Source organism: Microcaecilia unicolor, chromosome 10 (assembly GCF_901765095.1).
Source record: "Microcaecilia unicolor chromosome 10, aMicUni1.1, whole genome shotgun sequence".
Classification (NCBI taxonomy): Eukaryota; Metazoa; Chordata; class Amphibia; order Gymnophiona; family Siphonopidae; genus Microcaecilia; species Microcaecilia unicolor.
Window position 1 is genome coordinate 52,271,174 of NC_044040.1, and position 25,315 is coordinate 52,296,488.

The 25,315-nt window shown below is 40.1% G+C and overlaps 1 protein-coding gene across 1 annotated transcript in view; it reads left to right on the forward strand.

The window, feature by feature from the left end:
- Positions 1 to 25,315, forward strand: part of POT1 (protection of telomeres 1) — a gene marked incomplete at its 5' end in the record, with an annotated part of 199,990 nt that overhangs the window by 28,195 nt on the left and 146,480 nt on the right. The window contains 2 exon segments of the mRNA XM_030216827.1: positions 13,234 to 13,344; positions 21,770 to 21,817. Coding sequence (XP_030072687.1) covers positions 13,234 to 13,344; positions 21,770 to 21,817 — 159 coding nt within the window.

Sequence of the window (25,315 nt, forward strand, 5' to 3'; positions counted from 1 at the left end):
TTCTGCTGCCTTGAACTGTGCTGAGGCACAGGCTGCTTCTGGAGGGTCCAAGGAAGGCTCAAGGGAAGGGTTGATTATTCCTCCTTCCTCCTCCCTGATGAGGTCATCTGAGGTAGCTCTTGAGTCTATTTGATGTGGACTGAAATCTATAATAAGGTATACTCCTTAGCATTTTTTATGATGCGTGAAAACTCAATTAAGATACAGAAGTTTGAAGACACTTTGGAAACATATGGAAGGAAGATTGAAGAACTGGCAGACAAAGTTAATCAGATTAAAAATTATCAAGCTACTGAACTACAAGATCATCTTTTATTTCAAAGGAAGGTTGAGAACTGTACTAGATTTTTGAACTTGCGCCTTCTAAATTTTCCTCAGTTTGTGTCAGTCACCTAAAGAAACGTTTTATAAGTTTCTTCAAGAGGCTCTCCCTCCATTATATAGAATTTATTTTCTACCGGTTCCTCAGAAGCAATCCTCTCCTGTGAGAGAATCATTGATGGTAGATGTTTCTTCAGACAACAGCAGGGCAACCAATCTGCAAACTGTAATGTGGATACAAACCAAGCAGATCGATTGGAAATGCAGACATATCTTTATTGATGAAACACAAATCAAGAAAATGCCCAACACAGGCAGTATTTCGCCCACACAAGGGCTGCATCAGGGGCTACAAAATAATAAATAATCATAATTACAATCTAATTGAACAATAATAAATAATAAGAATATAAAACGAAGCAAAAGATGGAAAAATGAAAAAAAAAAAACACAATACCACGACAAACATAGAATGATCCATGAAAGTGTGTCAGTCTCAAATGTGACATTCTTACTTGATAGATGCAGTATAGTAGTAGTAGTAGTAGAAACATTATCATAAAACCTCAAGTGTGACATGCTGAATGTATTAGAGAGATGTTAGCGTAGAACTTTAACTCATGGTGTACAAACATCTATAATAAGCACAAATGATAGTGCATGAAAGTCTAATGGTAACATCAATAACACCCTGACTGTGTAACCCATAGTGCATGTTACATACATACCACAATCCATTTAAAAAACTTAAAAAAGTATATATTCTTCATCAAATAACTGCCAATAAATAATCACATATAACTGAGCATGCCAGTAGAAACAGGACATACTCCTATGTGGTGTAAATACAACTTATCACTACCATAAATGTGCTACAATAAAACAAAAGAAAATCAAACTGGACGTTAAAAAACGATATATAATAAATATATAAAAAAGAATATATACATAAATAGAAAAAGGCTGAAAAAATAACCCAAAACTCACCAACATACCTCTCAGGGCAGGCACCATTGCAAATAACGCAGCAAAGCACTATAAAGTTAGCAGTGTGCCGTTATAGATCTATCAATACTGACAACCAATATAACAGAAAAAGTAAGTCAACACAGTTAAAAACCGTTCTACCAGCCGCTCTCCAGAAGATGGCAGCGTACACTCAGACATACAACAATATCTCTAAAAAAAGATCAGTATTAGCGGATCTGTAACTTATATACCCATGCTGGGTTTAAAAGTCATTAAGAAACTAGAGTTAAAAAAAAAAAAGCAAACAAATGTATTAGCCCAATTATCACAAGTCTTAATGTAACACCCTAACTTAGGGTCCTTTTTACTAAGGTGTGCTATATTTTTTAGCGGATGCTAAACGTTAGAGACGCTAGGGCATCTCTAGCGAAATAAAAACTCTAGTGCACCTCTAGTGTGACTTAGTAAACAGGGCCCTAAAACTAGTTAAAACAAAAAATACCACTGAAGTAAAAATTATAAATCTTACTAGATGGTGCCAAAAAATAAAAACATAAAAAAGTGCTCCTGACTGAATCAAAAATTAACAAGCATCATTATAAAACTACAACAGACACTAAAATACAAAAAATAAAATATTTGAAAAGAGATAAAAATAAAAACGCACATAGTGACAACAGTACATAAAACCAACATCAATCACTATATTTTAGCTACAAAGAAAAGTGCAGTGCCAGGATCTAAAAGTATATAAAAACTTACAGAGTGGCCTAAACTCACTTAAAATCCAGCCAGCCAGCCATCCCATCCTCACTCCAACCTTTCGCAGCAGCGGAGAAGAGCAGCTGAAGGGTAGCGAGCGGCGACCGGAGCAGAAACAATCTTACGCCCGTATGCCCCGGCCGCCACCCGGAACCACAGAGTCGGGATAGCGACACCTGCTCGGAATGCAGGCAGTTCGCACCACAACCTTAGCGCGCTGCCCAGCCGCCGAGAGAAAAGTGGCGGAGCTCCGACCCCAGTGGTCGGCACAGAGCCAAGAGAACGGAGCGATAATGGTGTTGAGGCTACAGGCGGAACCTCGAGTGCTCAGGGCTGCCGACGGGCCTGATGGCTGACCGACGCCAACCTTGGAGTGAGAAGAGGTAGGAGAGCCCTCTCCTTGAGGAACATGAGGGGCAGTGGAAACAGAGATTAATCAAATGGCTTCCCTGTGAATTTTGGACTAGACAGACACACTTCCACTCAAGCCTATTAAACCTCCCCACGATTAACTAACTCACAGTTTTACTTGCTGTGCTCTGAGTGAACACCAGTGACGGCTGCACGAGGCACTAGAAACAGAGATTAACCAAATGACTTCCCTCCTTACAACGAACTAGATAGCCTCACTTCCACTCCAGTCTACTAAACCTCTCTCAAAATTTGCCAAGAGAAGGAAAATGGAGAGCCGCAGCGATGGGTTAAGACTAGTGATCGCTGCACACTGTAAGTAGTGCCGGCGTCAAAACAAAAAGTGCATGTTCTGTCACTAAATTTTTATCCTCCCGCGAATGCTTGATCCCGCTAAATCACGCCCCTGTAACATAACACTATCATCGCTCGAAGGGGGCCACACAACTTTCAAGAAGGACAAGATTGCTACGCTAATACGAAGGTCCGGGAGACTATTCTTCAATGCTGAATACAACAATAGTCTTCTATTAAAATCTATTGAATAGATACCGTAATGAACATCGCCAAACTATTCCTAGCAAACTACTTCTTATCCATGACCCATCTAACAATGACCACCCCATCCGCAGAAACCAACAACATACCCATACTATTCAATAACCAAATAATGACCAAGCACAACACATCACACCAAACCGACAGTAACCAAATCAAAGGAAGAGAACCAACAGGCTTACAACCTCAACAACAAGAAAAGAAAGGTCATAAAAAAACAACACAAACAAAAAAAAAAGACAACTAACAAATGTCCACATAACACCGAAACTAGAAGACCCAGACCAAAAAATCCAAATAGGCTACGTCAACGCCAGATCCGCAGTAAACAAAACAACAATATTAACAGACTGGATCACGTCAGAGAAGCTCGATCTACTATTCATCACAGATACATGGATCCATGATCAGAAGGACCCTATCATCTTAAACCTATGTCCCCCAGGATATAAAATCACCCACTGGAAAAGAAAAATGTGGAGTGGAGGAGTGGCCTAGTGGTTAGGGTGGTGGATTTTGGTCCTGGGGAACTGAGGAACTGAGTTTGATTCCCACTTCAGGCACAGGCAGCTCCCTGTGACTCTGGGCAAGTCACTTAACCTTCCATTGCCCCATGTAAGCCGCATTGAGCCTGCCATGAGTGGGAAAGCGTGGAGTACAAATGTAACAAAAAAAAAGAGGAGGGGGCATAGCGCTTATATACCAATTTCATCTCATGATTGAAACCACCGTGGAATCCATAACAACCCACCTAGCAATAGCATCAATCAGAATTCACCATAAAACCCTGATCGACCTCCTAAATTGTGTACTATTCTACAGGCCACCATGCAACTGGAACGAAAGTCAGATGGACTTTATGGACTTCATTTCAAATGTATGTGTATCCAACCACAATACACTAATACTAGGAGACATTAACCTTCACCTTGAAGACCCAAACTCTACCAATGCATGAGAATGCAAGGACTTCCTTCATCTATGTGATATTACATGACCATACAAGCAAACAACCGACGTGAAGGGTCATACACTAGACCTCATCTCATACAAACTGTCCACCGACCAGAACCTAACCATAACACAAACTAGATGGACAGAAACACCATGGTCCAACCACTACAAATTAAACCTATCTGTAAAATGGCGAAAAAGGGGCTCGCTAAACACACGAGATCACTCAACTCACACCACGAGAGGCCAAATAGACCCGATTACCTTCTGGCAACAAATATACAACAATGCTTGGACAGCACAAACAGAATGGGACAAAAGATGCTGTCGTGTTCTAGAGGACCTTGGTATTCTGTCAGGCTTCTTCCCCGGGAACCCTGGGTACGTGAGTCCTTGGACCACGGCCAAGGAGCGGCAGTGGCAGGCAAGATCACCTTCGGAGCAGAGAAGAGACAAGGCTGGACTGGAACCCCGGACTGGAGTCCTGCACTGGAACACTCGGGACTGGAACGCGCCGGACCGGAACACACTGGAGTAGGCTTCACCTACGCTTAGCTGCCTTTTCCCGAGGGTTGAGCCCTCAGGTCCGAGCAGCCGGTAGGGCTTACAGGAAAACCAGAACTGGAACCAGCAACAGGAACAACCGGAGTCAGGATCCAGCGGACTCCCAGGTACCTAGGCTAAAGCAAGGCAGACAGGCAGGGAAGAGGACACAGGAGCTACACACCAGCTAAGCTCAAGGGAATGGGAATGACAGATACGCTTGCCAGAGGAAGGGTTAGACTGGAGCTACAGTAGCTAACAGATAGAAAGGAGAGAAATGGCTGCAGCATCAGCCACTAACCAACCTCAGACAGGGAGCAGAGCCACTGCACAGGGATAACAGGCTAGAAGCCCACAGAAAGGCTGGAAACCCCCAGGCCACAGTAATACACCCAGAAGGCCTGGAAGCCCACAGATAAAGGGGATATACACAGATAGACTGGAGGCCCTCAGAGCAATGGGCACAGAAGTGCTGGAAGCCCACAGAGCAATAGACACAGAAGAGCTGAAAGCCCACAGAGCAAGAGATACAGAAGGGCTGAAAGCCCACAGAGCAATAAACACAGAAGGGCTGAAAGCCCACAGAGCAATAAACACAGAAGGCCTGGAAGCCCACAGAGCAATAAACACAGAAGGCCTGGAAGCCCACAGAGCAATAAACACAGAAGGGCTGAAAACCCACAGAGCAATAATACCCTGAGCCAGAAGGCAAGGCCCACAGGTGATAGTAACTAGCAAAGCAGAAGGGATGGAAGCCCACAAGAAAAAACAAGGAAAGCTAACTGTGCAAACAGCACACTAACCTCGGGACCTAAGGCACTGCGGAGGCATTGGCAATACAAAGGCAAAGGCTGCAGTCTCTAAGTGCTTAATAAAGCCCTTCAACACCGAAGGCACAGCTGCAGCAATCTCTAAGCAACTACGGAGGCTGTTCAGGCACAAACCACAGAGCAGGCAGAAAGCATAGTGAAACACAGAGAGGCTTCCCACACCCAGGTGTAGTGTAGTGAAGCAATTAGAGTCATGCTGGAAGCAGCCAGCACACACAGAGAGAGAGAGAGCTCACCCAGGCAACACCCACAGGTGCAGTATAGTGAGGCAATTAGTGTCATGCTGCTGGATGCAGCCAGCACAGAGAGCCAGAGCTAGATCAGAAAGGACAGACAGAAGAAACAGGAGCCAGCTAGGAAGCTGACCCCCAGGAATAAGGTAAGTCTGAGGGTGGTCACGGCCACAGACGTGACAGATGCAGACACATACTAGACAAAATAGCACACCTACAAACAAGAACTTCACGTAGACACAGCTTAATACCATGGTTCAACGAAGAACTAAAAACACAATCAAGGAAACTGGAATGTGCATGGAAAAAATAAAAGACGAACACACACTCAACGCATGGAAACAACAACAAAGAAAATACAAATACACAATAAGACAGACCAAAAGGTCATACTACAAAACCTAAATTGGACCAGACTACAAAAACACAAAGAAATTATACAACCTCGTGAACAAACTACTAGGCACAGCGCCAGTCACTTCAACCAACACCGACATCCCATCTGCTGACAACCTTGCTAAATATTTCAATGAAAAAATCGTAAACTTATGCAAAACTTTACCTCAGAACAACACAGACAGAAAGCTTTTCTTTCTATGAAAATTAGAACATTAGAATCAGGAGGATCTTTTTTGCTTGCTTACGCCAGTAAATGTATTATAAGGTTGGGTCAGACTAAATATGTTTTTTATTTACCTGAGCAGCTGAAATCTTTTCTCAATTCAAAACAATTAAATAAGTAGAAGAAGTTGGGAAGTAAGACGTCTTAAATTTGTTTGTTATATACCTTATAATCTTCTCTAATTCCTAGCCCCCCTTATTTCGTGGTCTAAGAAAGCTATTTAGATATTGGTTAAAGTGATGATATTTTATTTTTGTATTACTGGCTGTATTTCACTTGACAGGTGTATACTGTTTAGGTATTGAAAATGCAGTAAATAAAAAAAAAAAAAGAACAACATGGACATAGAAAACTTCATAAATGGTCTAGACCCCTGGTGAATACCTTGCCGACTGAATATGGTCAAACTTCGCTCTCCTCAGCACCGACACAGTTACTCAGGCGATTAAAAAATACTCCATTGTCAACTGGACACCTGCCCCAGCTGCCTCATGTAGTCTGCCCCTCACCACTTCATAACACATCTTACATCCCACTTAAACTTCATGCTTCAACAGGGTAGCAACCCCAAAGAGAAAGGCAACATCCTGCTCACCCCAATCCCAAAAGACAGCAAGAAAAAAATCAAACGACACTACCAACTATCGCCCAGTTGCATCTATCCCATTAGTAGTCAAACTAATGGAAGGACTGGTGACCAAACAACTCAACGACTACATAAATAAATTCGCTATACTACATGAGTCACAATTAGGATTTCGACCCCAACACAGCACATGAAATAGTACTACTCACTCTCCTAACCAAATTCAAGCAGGAAATAGCATTAGGCAAGAGCATTCTCCTCCTCCAATTTGACATGTCAAGTGCGTTCGACATGATTAACCATAACATACTGCTAAGAATCCTAGAATACTTCGGAATCAGTGGCAACACCCTCAATTGGATCAAGGGTTTTCTAACTACAAGAACATATCAAGTGAAATCAAAAACAAACACATCGCCTCCGTGGAAACCAGGTTGCGGAGTGCCGCAAGGATCACCATTATCATCGATCCTTTTCAATCTCATGATGACTCCACTAGCCAAGGCCTTAACCCATTTATCTACGCTGATGACGTTACACTATACACCCCCTACAAACATGATCTGGCAGAAATCACCAACGAAATCAAGCGCAGTTTAAACATCATGAACTCATGGGCAAACGCATTCCAATTAAAACTCAACACAGAAAAAAACACACTGTCTCATCATATCATCCCAATACAATACATACAAACCCACAAACATTAACACCCCAGGATACACCCTCCCTATCTCAGACAACCTGAAAATTCTCAGAGTGACAGTCGACCGTAACCTATCACTAGAGACCCAAACGAAGTCCACCATAAAGAAAATGTTTTTATCAATGTGGAAACTTAAACGCGTGAAACCATTCTTTCCGAGGGAAATATTCCGCAACCTGATACAGTCAATGGTACTAAGTCACGCTGACTACTGTAATGGAATCTATGCGGGACGCAAAGATCAAATCATAAAGAAACTTCAAACAGCCCAAAACACAGTAGCCAGACTAATATTTGGAAAAACGCGTTTTGACAGCGCCAAACCACTACGAGAAAAACTGCATTGGCTACCAATCAAAGAATGTATCACTTTCAAAATCTGCACGACTGTTCACAAGATAATTTACGGCGAGGCACCGGGATACATGACAGACCTCATCGACCTTCCAGCCAGAAACACCACAATATCTACATGATCATACCTAAACCTCCACTACCCAAGCAATAAAGAACTCAAATACAAATCCATTTATACAGCCAGCTTTTCCTATTTAAGCGCACAACTATGGAACGCACTGCCGAAAGCAGTAAAAACTATGCTCGACCATTTAGACTTCCAGAAAGCACTAAAGACAGACCTGTTCAGAAGAGCATACCCCACCATCCCAACATAAAATACCTGGATACCTACCTCACAATGAAACCAAAGACCTTAATGAACATTACCTGACTCTTCCTCCCCTCTCCCTCTCTAAGACCCCCAATCCAACCTACCATACATGTACCTCATTCCACCACAGTATCACTTTGTATTATTCACACCATGTATTTGTTCATACCGGAATCGACTAACGCCATTAACGGTGATATGTAAGCCACATTGAGCCTGCAAATAGGTGGGAAAATGTGGGATACAAATGTAACAAATAAAATAAAATCCCCTCCGAAGGGACACCACCTTGTAAGTGGTGGAGGGGCTTCCATGTTTCAATGACTCAGAAGGCTATGCTGAAGGGTTACCCATATCAGACAGGCCTCTGAGGAGAAACCAGACAAAGAGTGTCCCAAATTAGGGAGAGAGGAAAGATGGTGACCTGAAGCTCGTACACTCAACGGCCCAGCTGTCCTCTGAAGTTCAGTTTTTGTTCACTTGAAATTTCCTCTCTGCATTGCAGTTGCCTTAACAGAGGAAGGGGACAATGGGGGGTCAGCCGCCGATGACCAGCGTTTTGTCCCCTGTGCAGCAAGTGTGGGACCGCTGTGTGACGAGCTGCCCATAGATGACTGGGTTGATGAGTCCTTTGATTAGCGCCGACGAAGGAGCGTCGATGCTCTTGGACCTAGAAACAACTTAATCGCTCAAAAATCATTTAACCACCATGCCCAAAGGAGTGGAGGAGTGAGTCAGGAGTGTATGCTGAAACGGAAGTCGTTTGCAGCTGAACCCGTGTTGGCGGTGCTACTCCTAAACCCTTAAGAGTTATCAGCTTGGAGTTTTTGGCTCCCGTGGAGGTTGCATTGAATGTCATCTGGAGGGTGCTCCAGGACCTGACGGTGGTAGAGAATGACTTTGCTTCAGATATAGTCTTGTTAATGAGCCACATGGATAATCTAATCGAATCCTTTGAGAATATACAGCAAATGAAGTTCTACTGAAGTAGGAAACGGTTAAGATTTGAAAATGATAAAAGACCAGAAAAATTTGAACAAAATGAATATTGTTATAGATGATTAATATCGAGATTGTTGTTTTCCCAGAGTTCCGGGTATGACTCCTAATGTTTTTTTTCCTCTGAAATGATTCCTCTTAATATATTAATTCAAAAGGAGTGAAGCCTGTGAAACTGGGATTACTTTAATCAGCGGGAATTGGATTGGAGATTCAAGGGTTTGTATTGTTAAACAATTTCTGGTTTTAAAAGGGAAAAAAAATGAAATCAGGTGTATTACTTTCACTAATATTGGACAATAAGTATGTTTCCAATGAAATTGATGGACTATGCACCGTTGTGGTCTTGAAGAAACCAACCAGATGATCAATGTGGAATAATGATTTAGATAAATAATAACTGGGGATAATCGGGTTAATACCACGTTTTCTTTGTTTGCTGTTGCTTAAATTGATCTCCTTGTCTTGTTTCACTCTCCCTATTTATTTTGTGGTCTAAGAAAGAGAAAGATTGTATAAAATCCATTTATCTTGTTCAGATTGTTTTTTTCTTCTAATATTGTTTTAATGTACAATCATCTCTGTTTTACTGTTTTGCAAGTGATCCTTGTAAAATGAAAAAATTATAAATAAATGATTAAAAAAAAAAAATAAAATAAAATATAAAACCTTCTTTCAATGATATAAACATATTGATAATGCTCAAACAATGCAAATCTAAAAATGAAAAGTGAATAAAAAATAATGTTGCAAAAAAAAAAATAAAAAGTGTCCTGTTTATACTCAATAAACTCAAAGGAAAACAGACAAATTTGTATCCATATTTAAACCACCAAGATGTAGAGTTCCCGAATCAAAAATGAATCGCTGTTCTGTTCTAAAAAGCTGTGTGTCAACAGGACCTTCTCTCCATGACCTCTTAAGTAAGGGGAAAACATAGAAACGAAAATCCTCTAATTTATACCCTATTGTAATAGAATGCTGAACCACTGTTTTCCTTTATACCTTTTTTGAGCGCACTCATGTGCTCAGTGATGTATTAAACTTCCTCTTTGTCTTCCCTATATATGTAATGTTTTAGAATGGTTTCAAGGATTTCTCTCATTTCAATCCTGTCAGGTTAAAGTCCATTCCTCTATTTCGCCACCTTGGAGATCTCAATGTGGAGTTCCTCAGGGCCCCCCCCCCCATCACCAACCCTATTTAACATTATGATGACTCCACTTGCAACGGCTTTATCCAACCATGGCCTGAACCCTTACATCTATGCAGATGATGTAACTATCTACATTCCCTTAAGATCTTCCTTAGCCGAAATCTCTGACGCAATTCAAAACAGTTTTGCCATCATGGCCAATTGGGCGAACGCATTTAAGTTCAAGCTTAACAAGGAAAAAACCCAATGCCTCATTCTCTCCTCCCAGTACAATAAATCTATCCCGAGCTCGATTGCTGCGCTGGATTATACCCTCCCTATCGCAGATTGCTTGAAGTTGCTTGGGCTTATTCTGGATTCCCACTTGTCTCTCGACGTCCAAATAGAATCTATTACGAAAAGAATGTTCCTCTCCATGCAGTCACTTAAGCGCATCAAGCAATTCCTACCATGTGACCTTTTATGGACTCTAATCCATTCTCTAGTATTGAGCCATTTCGATTACTGTAATGGGATTTATACCGGGTGCAAAGAACACATCCTAAAGAAACTTCAGATGGCGCAAAATACGGCTGCAAGATTAATATTTGGAAAATCAAGGTCTGAAGCAGCTAAACCCCTTAGAGAGAAACTTCACTGGCTCCCGATAAAAGAGCGTATCGAATTCAAAATCTGTGCTCTAACCCACAAGATCGTATACGGGGAAGCTCCAGCTTATATGTTCAGCCTGATTGACCTCCCTTCCAGGAATTCCATAAAGCCTTCTCAAACCTATCTTACTCTCCCACTACCCTAACTGCAGGAATCTGAGATACAAATTGCTCTTCAGCTCCTCCTTTTCCTTTGCAAGTCCTCATTACTGGAATGCTCTACCATCTGGAGTGGAGTGGAGGAGTGGCCTAGTGGTTAGGGTGGTGGACTTTGGTCCTGGGGAACTGAGTTCGATTCCCAGCACAGGCAGCTCCTTGTGACTCTGGGCAAGTCACTTAACCCTCCATTGCCTGCCGCATTGAGCCTGCCATGAGTGGGAAAGCGCGGGGTACAAATGTAAATAAAATAAATTTACTTTAAAGGAGACTACTGACCACAATCTGTTCAAGAAGTCCCTTAAGACTTATCTATGTTGTCAAGCATACTCTTTTGTTCTTTAACTTCCTACCGGCCCTTGTTTGTATCTCCTGTTGTTTGCTCCCCTCCCATGATGTTCCTTATTCTCTGCCCCAACCTTGAATTTGTATGATGTCCTTTTCATAAATGTTGTAGCACCCGACATGGTGGGAATCTGTGGGATATAAATGTTCTAAATAAGGAAAATATGTGCAAATCCACATGGGTATAAGGCTGCTACATTTGTCAGTAGTACAGTTAGAAAACTGTTTCAAAAATACCTTGTTACCCAATGATGGTATACAGAAAATGTTAGTTTTCATATTAACCATGCATACTGATCAAGTGCCACAGGGGAAATGTCCAACGGGCAATCTTCTCATTGTGGCACAGTATCAGGCATTGCAGATGGCACAAGCATATCCTCAAGATTTCTTTCATATTTATAGGTAGTCATTAATTCTTTATCATTAAATGATTCTAGACTTTGTAGTATATGCCAATGCCTTCTCATAATCTTCACAATGTGATTAGATAGGTGTGTGAACTGGAGTGTGCAGACAAACTTTTTATTAGATTTCTTTACGGGTTTCAACAGATCTGCTCTTGCACATTTGAATGCTTTCTGGTATACTTTATGAATGTATTCTGCTGGATATTCTTTTTTACTAAACCGCCTCTTCATCTGATAACTACGAGCATCTGAGCACAAACGCTTCAACCGTAAAAACTGTCTAAAGGAAGACTGGCCTTAAGTGATGCGCTATGACAACTTTGAAAATTGAGAAATTTATTCACATCTGTTGGTTTGCGGTAAATATCTGTTGAAAATCTTTCACCATCTATACTAATATTGATATCTAGAAAAGAGAGACTCTCTCTATTATAACTAATTTGGAATTTCAGATTAGTATCCAAATTATTCAACCACACATAAAAATCTTCAAGTTCACACACTGCCCCATTCCAAAATACATGGACAGAAACATATGTCTTAAAAATCTCCTACATAAAGTTTGGCAAGGGAGGGTGCCATGGTAGCGCCCATTGCAGTTCCCTTGACCTGTTGAAAATAGTTGCCATTGAATGAAAAATAGTTTCTTTTGATTGCAATAGAGGCCAATTCAACCGTGAATTCAGTTGGAATTCTAAATAAAAAAAAACCCTATTGATAGTTTTCCTTATAATATCAATCGCCTCCCTCTTCTTTGGTCATATTATAGTACACCCTTTTATTATTCTGCTGCTCGAGCTTAGCTATATCATCCAGAACTACAGTTACAAATGTTTGAATCAAGTGATGTGTGTTGCCAGGTGGAAGCCACTTATTGTCTTTTCTAACAATGGACTAATCCATCGTGTTATTCGTACTTTTAGAAAAAATTATCAACAATCTTAAATTTTCTGACAAATTAAAAAAATTCAACCCTAGTTTTAAAAACCTAGAAAATATAAAACAAACAACCCCCCCTTTGAATTTGACTAATGAAATTCTTAGCCTTTAGAATTAATAATAAAAAAAGATCCAGACTTTATGAAGAAAAAAAATAATTAACAAGAAATTTATTTGTTATTCCTAATCATGCCATCCATTTCTAAACCATGAACAAAATGCTGATTTCAGTTCTGTGCTGTTCTTATTTGGTATTTTGCTTTCCTGTTTTTGTGTCTTATCGTCTTACGACAAGGCTGTAGGATATTACAGTTTCCAAAGCCAACAGGTTCAAGAACATGTGTAAAAAGTTATCTTATTTAGAATGACATCACCTTCATGTTAATTTTACCTACTCTAATTTTTTTGTGTAGGACACATTAGTACTGACTGGATTTATTTTGGCCAGCTCTCCCACAGCAGGAAACGATGGGCGTCATTGCTATCAACTAGAATTGTCTGAAGAAAGTGGAGCAACAGTGTATGTAAGTAAGCTATTTTTTAGAATCCAAAAAATGATCAGCCCTATATACAAACGTTTTGAAGTTGCAGCTCCTTTGCAGTGTTTTGTGGAGTAGAGAAGTAGCCTAACAGAGCAGTGGGCTGAGAATTAGGGAAGCCTGATTTAAATCCCATTGTTGCTCCTTCTGATCTTAGGCAACAGGGGCGTAGCCAGACCTTGAAGTAGGAGGGGGGCCAGAGCCCAAAGTGGGGAGCACATTTTGGCCCGCTGCAACGCCACATACCTTGGCTAGGGGTGGTCGCAGCCCCCCTCCCCTAGCTGAAGTGTTTCTCCAGTGCTGCTGTCTTTACATTGCCTGCCCTTCTTCCCCTCATGTTGTGCATTCTCGATTTTAATGAAATTGAGCGTGTGCGAAGTGTCGCGCATTCTCTGTTTCATTAAAACTGAATATGCACGTGACAAGAGGGAAGCAGGGCAGGCAATGTAAGGAGAGCAAAACAGGAGAAACATTTCAGCTGATGGGGGTTGGGAACCCTCCCCAGCCAAACCGGGGGCTAGTCGTGGCTGAATAGATTTAGATGGGCAGGAGTAGAGTTTTTCAGGGGCTTTGGGACAGTGCTAGGCAGACTTCTACAGTCTATGCTCTGAAAATGGCAAGGACAAATCAAGACCAGGTATACATATAAAGTATTACATACCATATGTAATGAGTTTATCTTGTTGGGCAGACTGGATGGACCATATAGGTCTTTATCTGCCGTTATCTACTATGATATAGGCAACCTCCATATTTATACCACACCTTTTGAATTCTGTCGCTGTTTTTGACCAATCTGAGGCATCCACCTCTCTCTCAGTGAAAAATATTTTCTTGTTGCTTTTCAGTTGCCCTCCTTGCAGTTTCATTTCACATCCTCCAGTTCTGCGCATAACCTCTCCATTTAAATCTCTGTATCATATCTCCTGAGAAAATGTTATCAAAATGGGTTAATTTTGTGCGTACCATGATATAAATGAATCTCACTCCTGTGTGAAATTGTTTGTATTCATGTGTGTGTGTGTGTGTGTGTATGCAGTTCTGCCTACTTATAAGAATATATATCCAGCTACAAAAAGTCTCTGCTACTTAAGTCATAACTCATTCAGCATTTCAGACTTTGTATTTATATTTATATGACCTCAGCGATGTCCGTTGCCACTTTCATTATTATAATGGCAACGTTAACAACATCCATCATCTTCATAGGTCAACTACATTGACTACTTCTTATCTCAGAAACTTTTATAAAGTCTATTGAACTTATCTTTTACAATCTTCAGACCAAGGGGTTAGAGAATGTCCGACATATGTTTCGCCCAACACCGGGCTGTCTCAAGGACCACCCCTACAACAGAAATAATTATATTAATATATTTGATCCATTGCAAACAACCCAATTCCATTCTTGTGTATAATCCAAATACATCTTTTTGGTACTCTGGTCTCTTTGTTTTGGCTTGAAACATTCTCTTTTATATGAATTATTAAGAACATAAGAATAGCCATACTGGGACCAGTATCCTGCTTTCAACAGTGACCAGTACAAGTCACAAGTACCTGGCAGAAACCTAAATAGTAGCAATATTCCATGCTACCAATCTCAGGACAAGCAGTGGCTTCTCCCATGTCTATCTCAATAACAGACTATAGATGTTTCCTCCTGGAACTTGTCCAAACCTTTTTTTAAACCCAGATAGTCTAACCAGTTACCACATCCTCCGGACAATGAGTTCCAGAGCGTAACAATTCTTTGAGTGAAAAAATATTTCCTCTTATTTGTTTTACAAGTATTTCCATGTAATTTCATTGAGTGTCCCTTGTCTTTGTACTTTTTGAAAGATGAAAAATAGATTCACTTTTACCTGTTCTTGTTAGATGGCCCACTACACTGCAGCAGGAGGAATGCCCATTACCCTTATCTCAGTCACCTGCACAGCTCCTTTCTCCTGTGCCATATGTGTTTGGTTTGTGCCTGCATCTCCCCAGTTCTCACTTTGTTTGTGCCTTAACTTATTGGATCCAGCTTCTAAGGCTGACTTGGAACACATTCCCTCTGAAGTCCTATTCAGCTCTATGTTCTGTGCTGATGTCATCTTGTAACAGTGTTGAACTTGTGCTGTTGCTCCATTCAGAACAGACATGATTATTTTTTCTGTAGAGTGATAGTAAAATATTGAGGGATGCAGTTAATTCTCCACCCAGCCTCTGCTAGTTTCCCTTATTTGAAGGTTTACTTAGTGGAAACAACGTTTTTCATAATCCCTTTCAGATACACTTTTATGCATGCATAATACTTCGTATTTGGACATGGCTTTTCTTGTTAGAGCTGCTGGCATCTAATTTAGTGACAGGCAAATTATTAGAAGCTGTTTCCTTTTTCTTTTCTGTGCTTTGGGATTTTCTTCTCTTGTCACATGTATCTTTTTGCTCCCTTGGCCAAATATTTAGATTCTACAGGCGCCTTCATTCTGCAACTTACCTTGCTTAGAGAGAATTGGTTTTGATAGCTTATTTCATAGGTAAGTTTATGGAATTATGATCTTTAAACTTTCATATTGTTGGTTTGAATTCAAAGATTCTCCATTTTGATGTAGGATTCTCTGGGTTCTTAAGTGTTGCATGCAGCAGTGTCTTTAGGGTTGCAAACCAGCATAGAATGTGGTGGTATCAGTGGTGTGCTGGAGCAGGCTCTCACAGGCTCTCGAAAGCCGTTTGTTAAGTTTTTAAGAATTTTGGGAGCCGGTTCTCCATGGCTACTTTAACAAATGGATCCCAAAATGTGGGCTTGGGCCCCTCCTGAATTTTCTTTTACTTTGCTGGCGAGAGAGAGTCTCCGGTTAACAATGTACCAGCACACCCCTGGGTGGTATCATTTGGGATAGCCATGAAATGTGTTAACTCTTTTGGTTGTATCTCAGAATGGTTTTCACCTTTCACTAGGTAAGTCGTTGCTAAACTCTTGTTTGGTCTCTAGAATCTAGATGGATTGTTAGTACCTTGGATATGTTTTTCACTGGAAACAAAGTTCCCATTGTCTTCTAGGCCCATTTCTGGCAGCCTGATCTGTCTTACTGTTTTATTTTTTTTTTAGGGGGGGGGAGTGGGGGACGGAAGGTTCTTTTCTGGATGCTTTGTTTTTTGCCCTTGAGGTATTCGGTAATTTTGCTAAGGTCCACAAATTCAAATTCATAGGGAAACAATTTTGGAGAATGAAAATTATGTATTTTTTGCTTTATTCTTAAAAGAAATATTTTTAGAGATTCACTCAAATATATATTTGCTTTTCCCTAGATTAGAACTACATAGAGGGAAAGGGGGTTAATGGTAACTGTTCTTTACTTGACAAGTTCTTGGGAAACCTCTCAGGCAAACAGCTGACAGGTCATGTGACCAGTCAGTGAACATTTATGAAAATGCTGCTTTCAGAGAACACTTCTTATAGGAGCCTTGTTATCCTCTCTGCTATTTTCTACCATTTACCTTAGGGGAGGATAGCATCAGTGCTGTATGGTTAGAACAAAATGGAAAGATTATTTGTCTGTAACTACTATATAGTGCTTTTATGAATAGGTAATATGACAGCCACAGCCACATTATTCAAATTGTGCATAGGATGATTCATTTTTTATTTAGTACATAATTTGTGTGGGCAGAGAATAAGATACTCATATGCAGGGGTCTGAAAACTGACCTGCTCATTGTCTGGGAAAGTGGATTTCAGCAGCTAAGACTGTTCCAAGAACAGGAGTTGGTGCCTTTATCTCCTAGGCCCCAATCAAGGCCAGTGGTATCTTCATGCTATAATTGGGACCAGTGGGAGGAAGAAAAATGGTGAGGTCTCTTATTAGATGATTGATTATACAATTACTCTTCCAGTGACCTAGTTTATGTATACCCTAGAAGACTGGTATGATATAACAGACATTTACATACATTAAATATATAAACCATGCATAATAAACAACAATTATTATTTTACTAGAAAGGAACATCTAGAGCAAAAAGGTAAGGTATGAGAATTAAAGGGAGTAAACTCAGGAATAATATTGAAATACTTCATTACTGAAAGGGTAGTGACTGCAAGCTAGTCTGCTAGGTCAAATGGCAAATGCTGTCATGCAGAAGAGTCCCACCTTGATCCAGAAGCTGAGTCTTCTGCTTTCAGGATCAGGGATGCTATAGAAGACGCAAGAGTCTGTTCTAAATCAAGTTTGCAATGATATGATTTGGAATGATTAGCCAAAGGAAATGTGTTTGTTAAAGGATATGTATACATGTGAGAGGAAGCAATGTGAACAGCAGGGCCCTTCCAAGAAACACCAGGAGACAAACTATGTGGTGAACAAACTTTATTCTTCTAATACCCGGCATGGCACCGTGTTTCGGCTAAGTGCCTGCCTCAGGGGTCTCAGTAGATATGCTCCAAAATCTGGTAAAATGTGTTGAAGTATATGTGCTTCAGATTTTTAAAACACTTGCTGTCTAAAAGGATATGTATAACATTTTCTACAATAGCAAAATATAGCTACAAAATCGTGTATTAGTTCACAGATCTATATACATGCAATGAGAAACTAGCTGTGTTAAACTACTTAAACCAGGTAATCACAGAGAAAAACTGTTCGAAAAGGCCTCAACTGAGGTAGGCTCTGGATCCCAAGCAGGGATGTCGTACATTTTTTATAGATCAACCATGAGGCATACTAGCATCCTTTTCTAGGCTGTTGGTAGCCATGGTATGACAAAACGTAAAGCAGCCATTACAAAAAGCTCTGTCTGCAGCCAGCCTGTAGGTGTGGAGATTTCATTGGATTTCTTAGGAAAGCAAAGCATTCACGCTTGAGAGCCTTGATCAGATCTGGCATCATGCAGGCAGGCAGGCCACAACATAAACTACATTCCATTCTCAAGGTGTCCCAAGGTCATCTGAAGCTTATCTATGGGATAGTCTGGAAATCATATATAAAAATCCCACCGTTGTCCAATGAGGAACTTAGGACCAATTACTGATTAATAACTATCAAAACAAAGGGAGTGGAGAAAAAAGACCTCAGTAAAATAAGAGCATTACACATCCAGCAAAAAGCTGACAAATAGGTAAGCTCACAATAATCATGGGCCAAAAAACACTACTTAACAAAGCATGAATAATCAAGAGGTCCTTAAATTGCCTCCATGGACAAACAAACGTTTAAATGTCCAGCCTCATTAAATTTGCAAGCTGAAAACCTCATAAATTCTGCCGTTGTATCAAAGTCTTAGATATCACAATTTAAGCACACAGTTTCACTTATGTGAGAGATCATAGATGTACTCCACACAGTGCTTGCAGTTGGCTCGAACCCGACAGGGGTTCCCTGTTTCACCAAGACAATGTACTCATCCTCTGATGCATACACATATAGGAATGGAAGGGGGTGGTAGTCCCTGAACGATTTTCAGAGGACTATGTTTGTGAGTTGCTGGCTAAAATAAAGGTAGACAAAGCAATGGGGCCAAATGACATACATCTTAGGGTATTGAAGGAACTTACGAAAGTTCTAGCAACTCTGTTGGGTGACCTTTTCAGTGTTTCTCTAGAGCTGGGAGTAGTCCTGGAGGACTAGAGAAGTGCAGATGTGTTCCCGCCACAAAAACAGAAGTAAGGAAGAGGTTGAGACCTATAGGCTGGTAAGTCTGACTTCTGTGGTAAGTAAATTAATGGAAACGCTTTTAAAACAGAAAATAGTAATGTTTTTGGAATCCAATGGATTACAGGAACCGAGGCAACATGGTTTGACTAGAGGCAGGTCTTGTCAGATAAATCTGATTAATTTCTTTGACTGGGAAAGTGCTAAATGTGGTATATTTGTCCCTCTTTATTTTTTGTTTTGTTTTGTTCGCATTTAGATTTTAGTAAAGCCTTAAACAATGGTTGTGCATAGATTAATGAATAAACTAAGTGCCCTCGGTATGGGCCCTAAAATGACTGACTAACTGAGTTAGGAACTGGTTGAGTGGAAGGTGACAGAGAGTAGTGGTAAATGGAGCTTATTCTAAGGAAAAGGATGTTACCAGTGGTGTGCCTCAAGGTTCAGTTCTTGGGCCTGTTCTTTTTAACATTTTTTTAAGCGATACTCCTGAAGGACTGGTAAGGATCGCCTCTTTCCAGATGATACCAAAATCTGCAATAGGCTAGTCACCCCTGATGGTGTGGACACCATGAGAAAGGAATTAGTGAAGCTAGAGGAATGGTCTGGAATTTGGGATCCAAGATTTAATGCTAAAAAATGTAGGGTCATGCATTTGAGCTGCAAAAACACAAGAGAATGGTACAGTTTAGGTTGGTGAAGAACTTTTGTTCATATATGATGATCTTAAGGTGGTCAAACAGAGAAAAGGTGACTGCAAAAGCTAGGAGGATGCTTGGGTGCATAGAGAGAGGAATGGCCAGTAGGAAAAAGGAGGTGATGATGCCCCTGTCTAAATGTTGGTGAGACCTCCACTTAGAATATTGTGCACAATTCTGGAGACTGCACCTTCAAAAACATATAAACAGGATGAAGTCAGTCCAGAGGGTGGCTACTAAAATGGTCAGTGGTCTTCAACATAAAGCGTATGGGGACAGACTTAAAGATCTCAATATGTATACTTTGGAAGAAAGCCTGGAGAGGAGAGATATGATAGAGGCATTTAAATATTTACATGGCATAGATGCACAGGAGTCAAGTCTCTTTCAATTAAAAAGAAACTCTGGAGCGAGGGGGCATAGGATAAAGGCAGAAGGAATAGACTCAGAAGTAACTCGAGGTTAATTTGTGGAATGGCCTCCCAGTGGAAATGGTGGAGACAAAAACAGTATCTGATTTCAAGAGAGCTTGGGACAAGTACTTAGGATCTCGAAGGGAGTGATAGAGTAGATGGCATGGATAGGTAGACTGGATAGGAAACATGTTCTTTATCTACCTACAGTTTTCTTTGTTTCTGTGTCCTCTTTGTGCAGCGCATGGTGCACATCAGACTGTATCCTCTTTCTCTGCTGTCCTAGGTGTGACTGCGTATTTGACCCTTACGGCTGTAACATACACATATTGAGGGGAGAATGGTGGTACGGAGGAAGTTTATGGATTGAGCTTTGGTTTGGTATCTACTTGCCTTCTGCAGTACTTTGCTGTTTCTGTGTCCTGTTTTGCTTTATTTTGTTTGTTATCCTAAGGTGATGTACTTGGGTATTTTATGTGTTTGTCACTGAATGAGGAATGTGGGAGTCATGTGGTGGTGTCCTAATTATGTAAACTGCTTTGGTACTTGTGCTGGAAAGCAATATATAAAAGTTAAAAATACACAATGTGAAATAAACCTGTAAGCCATTGAATAGTTCCAGTTGATAGTCTAGTCTGGACCCTGAGCCAGTAGGGAATAAGGTTTTCTCCTCTTAGTAGCTTCACATTAGGCACCTTTGGGAGACTTTTGAGGAACAGAGAGATGATTCAAGGAGTGAAGGTCATTTTCTTTTTACATATTGTGACAGGACAAAAAGTCATGTTGAAGTTCATCATTTTGTGAATCTGAGTTGGAGGAGAATCTAGACATGAGCAGATTCTGTTTTTTTACATTGGGGTGTGAGTTGCATTTTAGAAACAAATTGTTCCCAGTTTTCAGATATTTTTTTCATGTTTCAGATATTCATTTATTAGGCACCCATTTCACGTGCACTATAACTTTTTTAAATGCACAAATTGATTGTCCATTTAATTAGTGAATATATGCATATACAAGCGATTTTTGCACACTAATTTTTTTAGGTGCCAAAACAAACTGAATGTGCACTCAAGAATGCACACTCCAAGTAAGTTGGTTTGCTGGTCTCTAGGTTATGGTGCCTTTAGTAGAATGGAAATTGATGACTGTGTCATGTTATTAACTTTGCCCGATGGTATGAGTTTAGATCATATGTTTAGGGAAAAGGGGTCTATTTATGTGGAAATTAACACTGTAGCCATTTGCTACTATATAACCCAGATCTTAATGCAATTAAGAGAAAAACGGAGTAGGATAAGTCATAGGTAAGACGACAGATTTTCAGGTGAAGGAAAAGAATGAGAGAAGAGAAATCTCTTTCCCACCAACTACATTTTTTTTTGTTCTCTACCATGTTTATCCCTTACCTTTCTACCCTTTATCCTTTTTCAGCCCTTCCCCCTTTTCATCCCTGTATAATTTATCTCCTTTCTATTCAAATTTTTCATTTTTCATCTTCTAGCATATCTAGAAGATAAATATTTTCTGAAATGCATGAATTGTAATACCTATTCTGAAAGAAGATTAGAATGGGGTTTTGTAGTCCTCTGTAATATGTCACCATAAGTATACATTATATTTTTGTATTACCATTCTGTGCTTCATAGAGCTTTCTTTCCTCCCCCAGCTTTATGTTCGATCTGATACAGTTGGCACTTCAAAAGCAGGACCATCAGTGAGTACATACATATATATATATTTTTTTTTAAGTTTATTTGCAATTTGTTTTGTTCATGTAGTTAAATTGTTTATTCTCTTAATGATATCTCTGCAGAGCTTTTGTTTTTCTACTATGGAAAGTGTTTTAGTAATGTTTCAGTTGGCGTAAATCCTCGTGCCTAGAATTTAGGTACGGATCCCGCCGGTGCTATTCTATAAACGACGCCCAACTCGGAGCACCATTTTTGTTTGGCCATATATTGAATTTGGGCCATGGGGGTAATTCTCTGCAGGTAAAGTTGTGTGCTGGGATGCTGCACTCTAAGCACAAATTCTGTATTGGCAATTACATGTGTAATTGAGGGTATAGAATATTAACATTGGCTGGTGTAAATGTCTGCGCGTGAATGTTGCAGTTGCATGCGTTACTGTTGGCATTCTCTGACCTCCAGCACATAAATGCTGGATATGCCCCTTACCAGCCTCCATATACACACCCCGCCTTGCAGTTGTACGCTATAGAAGTTCTACAGTAAAGTTATAGAATACTAGGCGCAGTTATGTACATAAGTGCAAATTAGTGCCAATTAACACCAATTAACTCCATTTATTATTGATAATTTGGTGTTAGTGCCAATGAGCAGCTAATTTGTCTATTACGTACATAGCTGTGCAAGCAGTTTTGTAAATTTGTGTAAAATTGTGCACACAAGGTTATAAAACTGTCCCCTGTCCCCCTCTTGTTGTAAACTATGGGATGTGTATTTGTGTAATGCCATTTACGTGTGTGTGGTAAATTTTATAAATGTACTTGCATGATAGTAAGGAAGAAGTGAGCCTTCCTCAAATTCGGCTACCCTGTGTTGCAGGGGAGGTGATTAATAGAGAGGTGAGCAAATTTCCACCATCAAACACTCCTTCAAGCCCCCATGTCTCAAAAGAAAAGTTAGTTTATTTATTTATTTATTTATAGCATTTATACCCGCTCTTTCCCGCTCGATAGCAGGCTCAGTGCGGCTTACAAGGTATGGTACAAAGTATCACAGAGATAAAACAAAGTATGGTACAACGTATCAGAAAGGTAACCCAGTTATAGAGAGTAGGACAATAGGACGAGACATGGGGGGGGGGGGGGATTGGAGTATGGGTGGTGCTCGTGGTGTGTATTAGGTTCGAGATTTAAGTTGGGTTGTTGGGGTAGGCTTGTTTGAAGAGGTAAGTTTTCAGCAGCTTTTGGAAGGGTACATGTTCATTGGTTGTTCGGATGTGTCGAGGTATTGCATTCCAGAGTTTGCTGCCTATAACGGAGAAGTTGGATGCGTAGTAGATTTTGTATTTGAGGCCTTTGCAATTGGGAAGATAAAGATTGAGATATGTTCGAGAAGATTATATCTGTCTTTTTGAAACTGTGTACATACTGGCAGATAGAAGTGTGAGTTATAAATGCATCATGGTTAAAGGACTTCTCAGAATACGCTACCTTTTCATACATATACATCTGTTCTGCAAAGTACACGTAAGAGTTTCTCCTTTTATAAAAAATTGCTGGTTGTGCATATTTTATTATTATGTATGACATTTATATCCCACATTATCCCAAGGAATCTTGAGTTTAATGTGGCTTACATTAGATAATCAAAATAACTATGGGAGGAGTGTGACCGTATTGGTGTAACTGATTAGTTGTGGGTTGAAAAAATGAAAATGTAAGGATGGTAGTTTTAAGTACAATATCATGAAAGTAATCAAAAATTGGTCAAGTGTTGGATACATTAGTAGTAGATCAGCAACAGTAGGAATTAAACATATGATTGTTAATCTGTTGTCAAGAATTTATTAACTAGATAGGATTTCAAAGATTTGCGGAATATTTGATAATTTATGTTGATGTTTGATAAGTTTAGGTAGTAAGTTCCACCATTTCGTACCCAGATAAATGAGGTCAGTCGATAGAATAAATTTTGTCTTTTACAACTGTAACTGGTTCCTGATGTTGGTAAATTACTCATTTTATGGTTTCTACTTGTAATTGTTTGATTTTCACATAGACTAAGTGAAAATAATTAAAAACCAACCTGTTCAAAAAGGCATACCCCACCGACTCAACTTAAATGCCTGTACCTTGCAACATAACAAAACCAAAGCTCGTAATGGACATTTAAGAACTCTTCCTATCGACGATTCCCTAATGTGTCTGTTACACATGAACGTTATTCTACCACAACATTACTGTATTCATAGCGGAATTGGCGAATGCCTTTACGGTACTATGTAAGCCACATTGAGCCTGCAAATAGGTGAGAAAATGTGGGATACAAATGTAACAAATACATTTTAGAGTTTTCTGGAAATTGAGGGATGTTTTGCAATTTTATTTTATTTATTTAGATTTTGCTCATACCTTTTTCAGTAGTAGCTCATGCAGGTACACTGGATATTTCTGTGTCCCAGGAAGGCTTACAATCTAAGTTTGTACCTGAGGCAATGGAGGGTTAAGTGACATGCTTTACCATCTCTTTTCATATCTAATCCCCAAACAGGCATGCATGAAGTTGCAAATAGAGGAAAGGGAAATGCGCCATATTGTCACAATATGTGTTCACTTTTCAGTCTGTTTTGAATAGTGTGTGCTTTTTTTGTACTTTGTTACTTTCTAAGTGCCCAATCAGATGTTTATGTAAGTGATTAGTAATGAGATACGGGCTCATTTTCAAAAGAGAAAAATGTCCAAAAAGTGGCATAAGTTTTCATTTGGACGTTTTTAGCAGTATTTTCAAAACCTATTTTTAGACATTTTTCTTTGAAGTCCTCCAGAAAATGAAAGCCCTGCCCATCTCTAGCCTTCCCTTCGAGTTCGTTCCCTCAGAGTCCCGCCTTCACGGAAAGAGGAAATGACGTCAGAAGGCAGGACTGAGGGAACAAACTTGAAGGGAAGGCTAGAGATGGGCAGGGCTTTCAATGATGTGGCCGCTTCGACGGAGGTAATCAGGGGAGAGAGGAGAATCGCTGGGTATGGGTGTCTAGAGTGGGGGCAGGGGAGAAGTATTTCCTCAGGTTACTCCTGAGTCTTTCCTCTTTCTCTTTCCCTTTCTCTTTATGCTTCCTTTCAGATGAAAGAGATCCACTGCCTGTGTATTTATGCCATGGAGGTATTTAAAACATCTCTATCATAACTCCTCTCTCCTTCTTTTCTTCTAATATATATATACATATATACATACTGAGTTCTTTAAATCTGTCCCCATGCATTTTAAGGCAAAGACTACTGACCATTTTGGTAACAATCCTCTGGACCGTCTCCATCCTCCTTAAATCTTTTTGAAAGTGCGTTTTCCAGAACTATACACAGGACTCTAAATGAGGTCTCACCAGAGACTTATTCAGAGGCATTTTTCCTGCAGGCCATTCTTTTCCCCAAGCATCCTTCTGTCGCCATCCATCCATTGTCGCCTTTTCTACCCATTTGGCCACCTTAAGGTTATCACATACAATCACACCTAAGTCCCACTTCTCT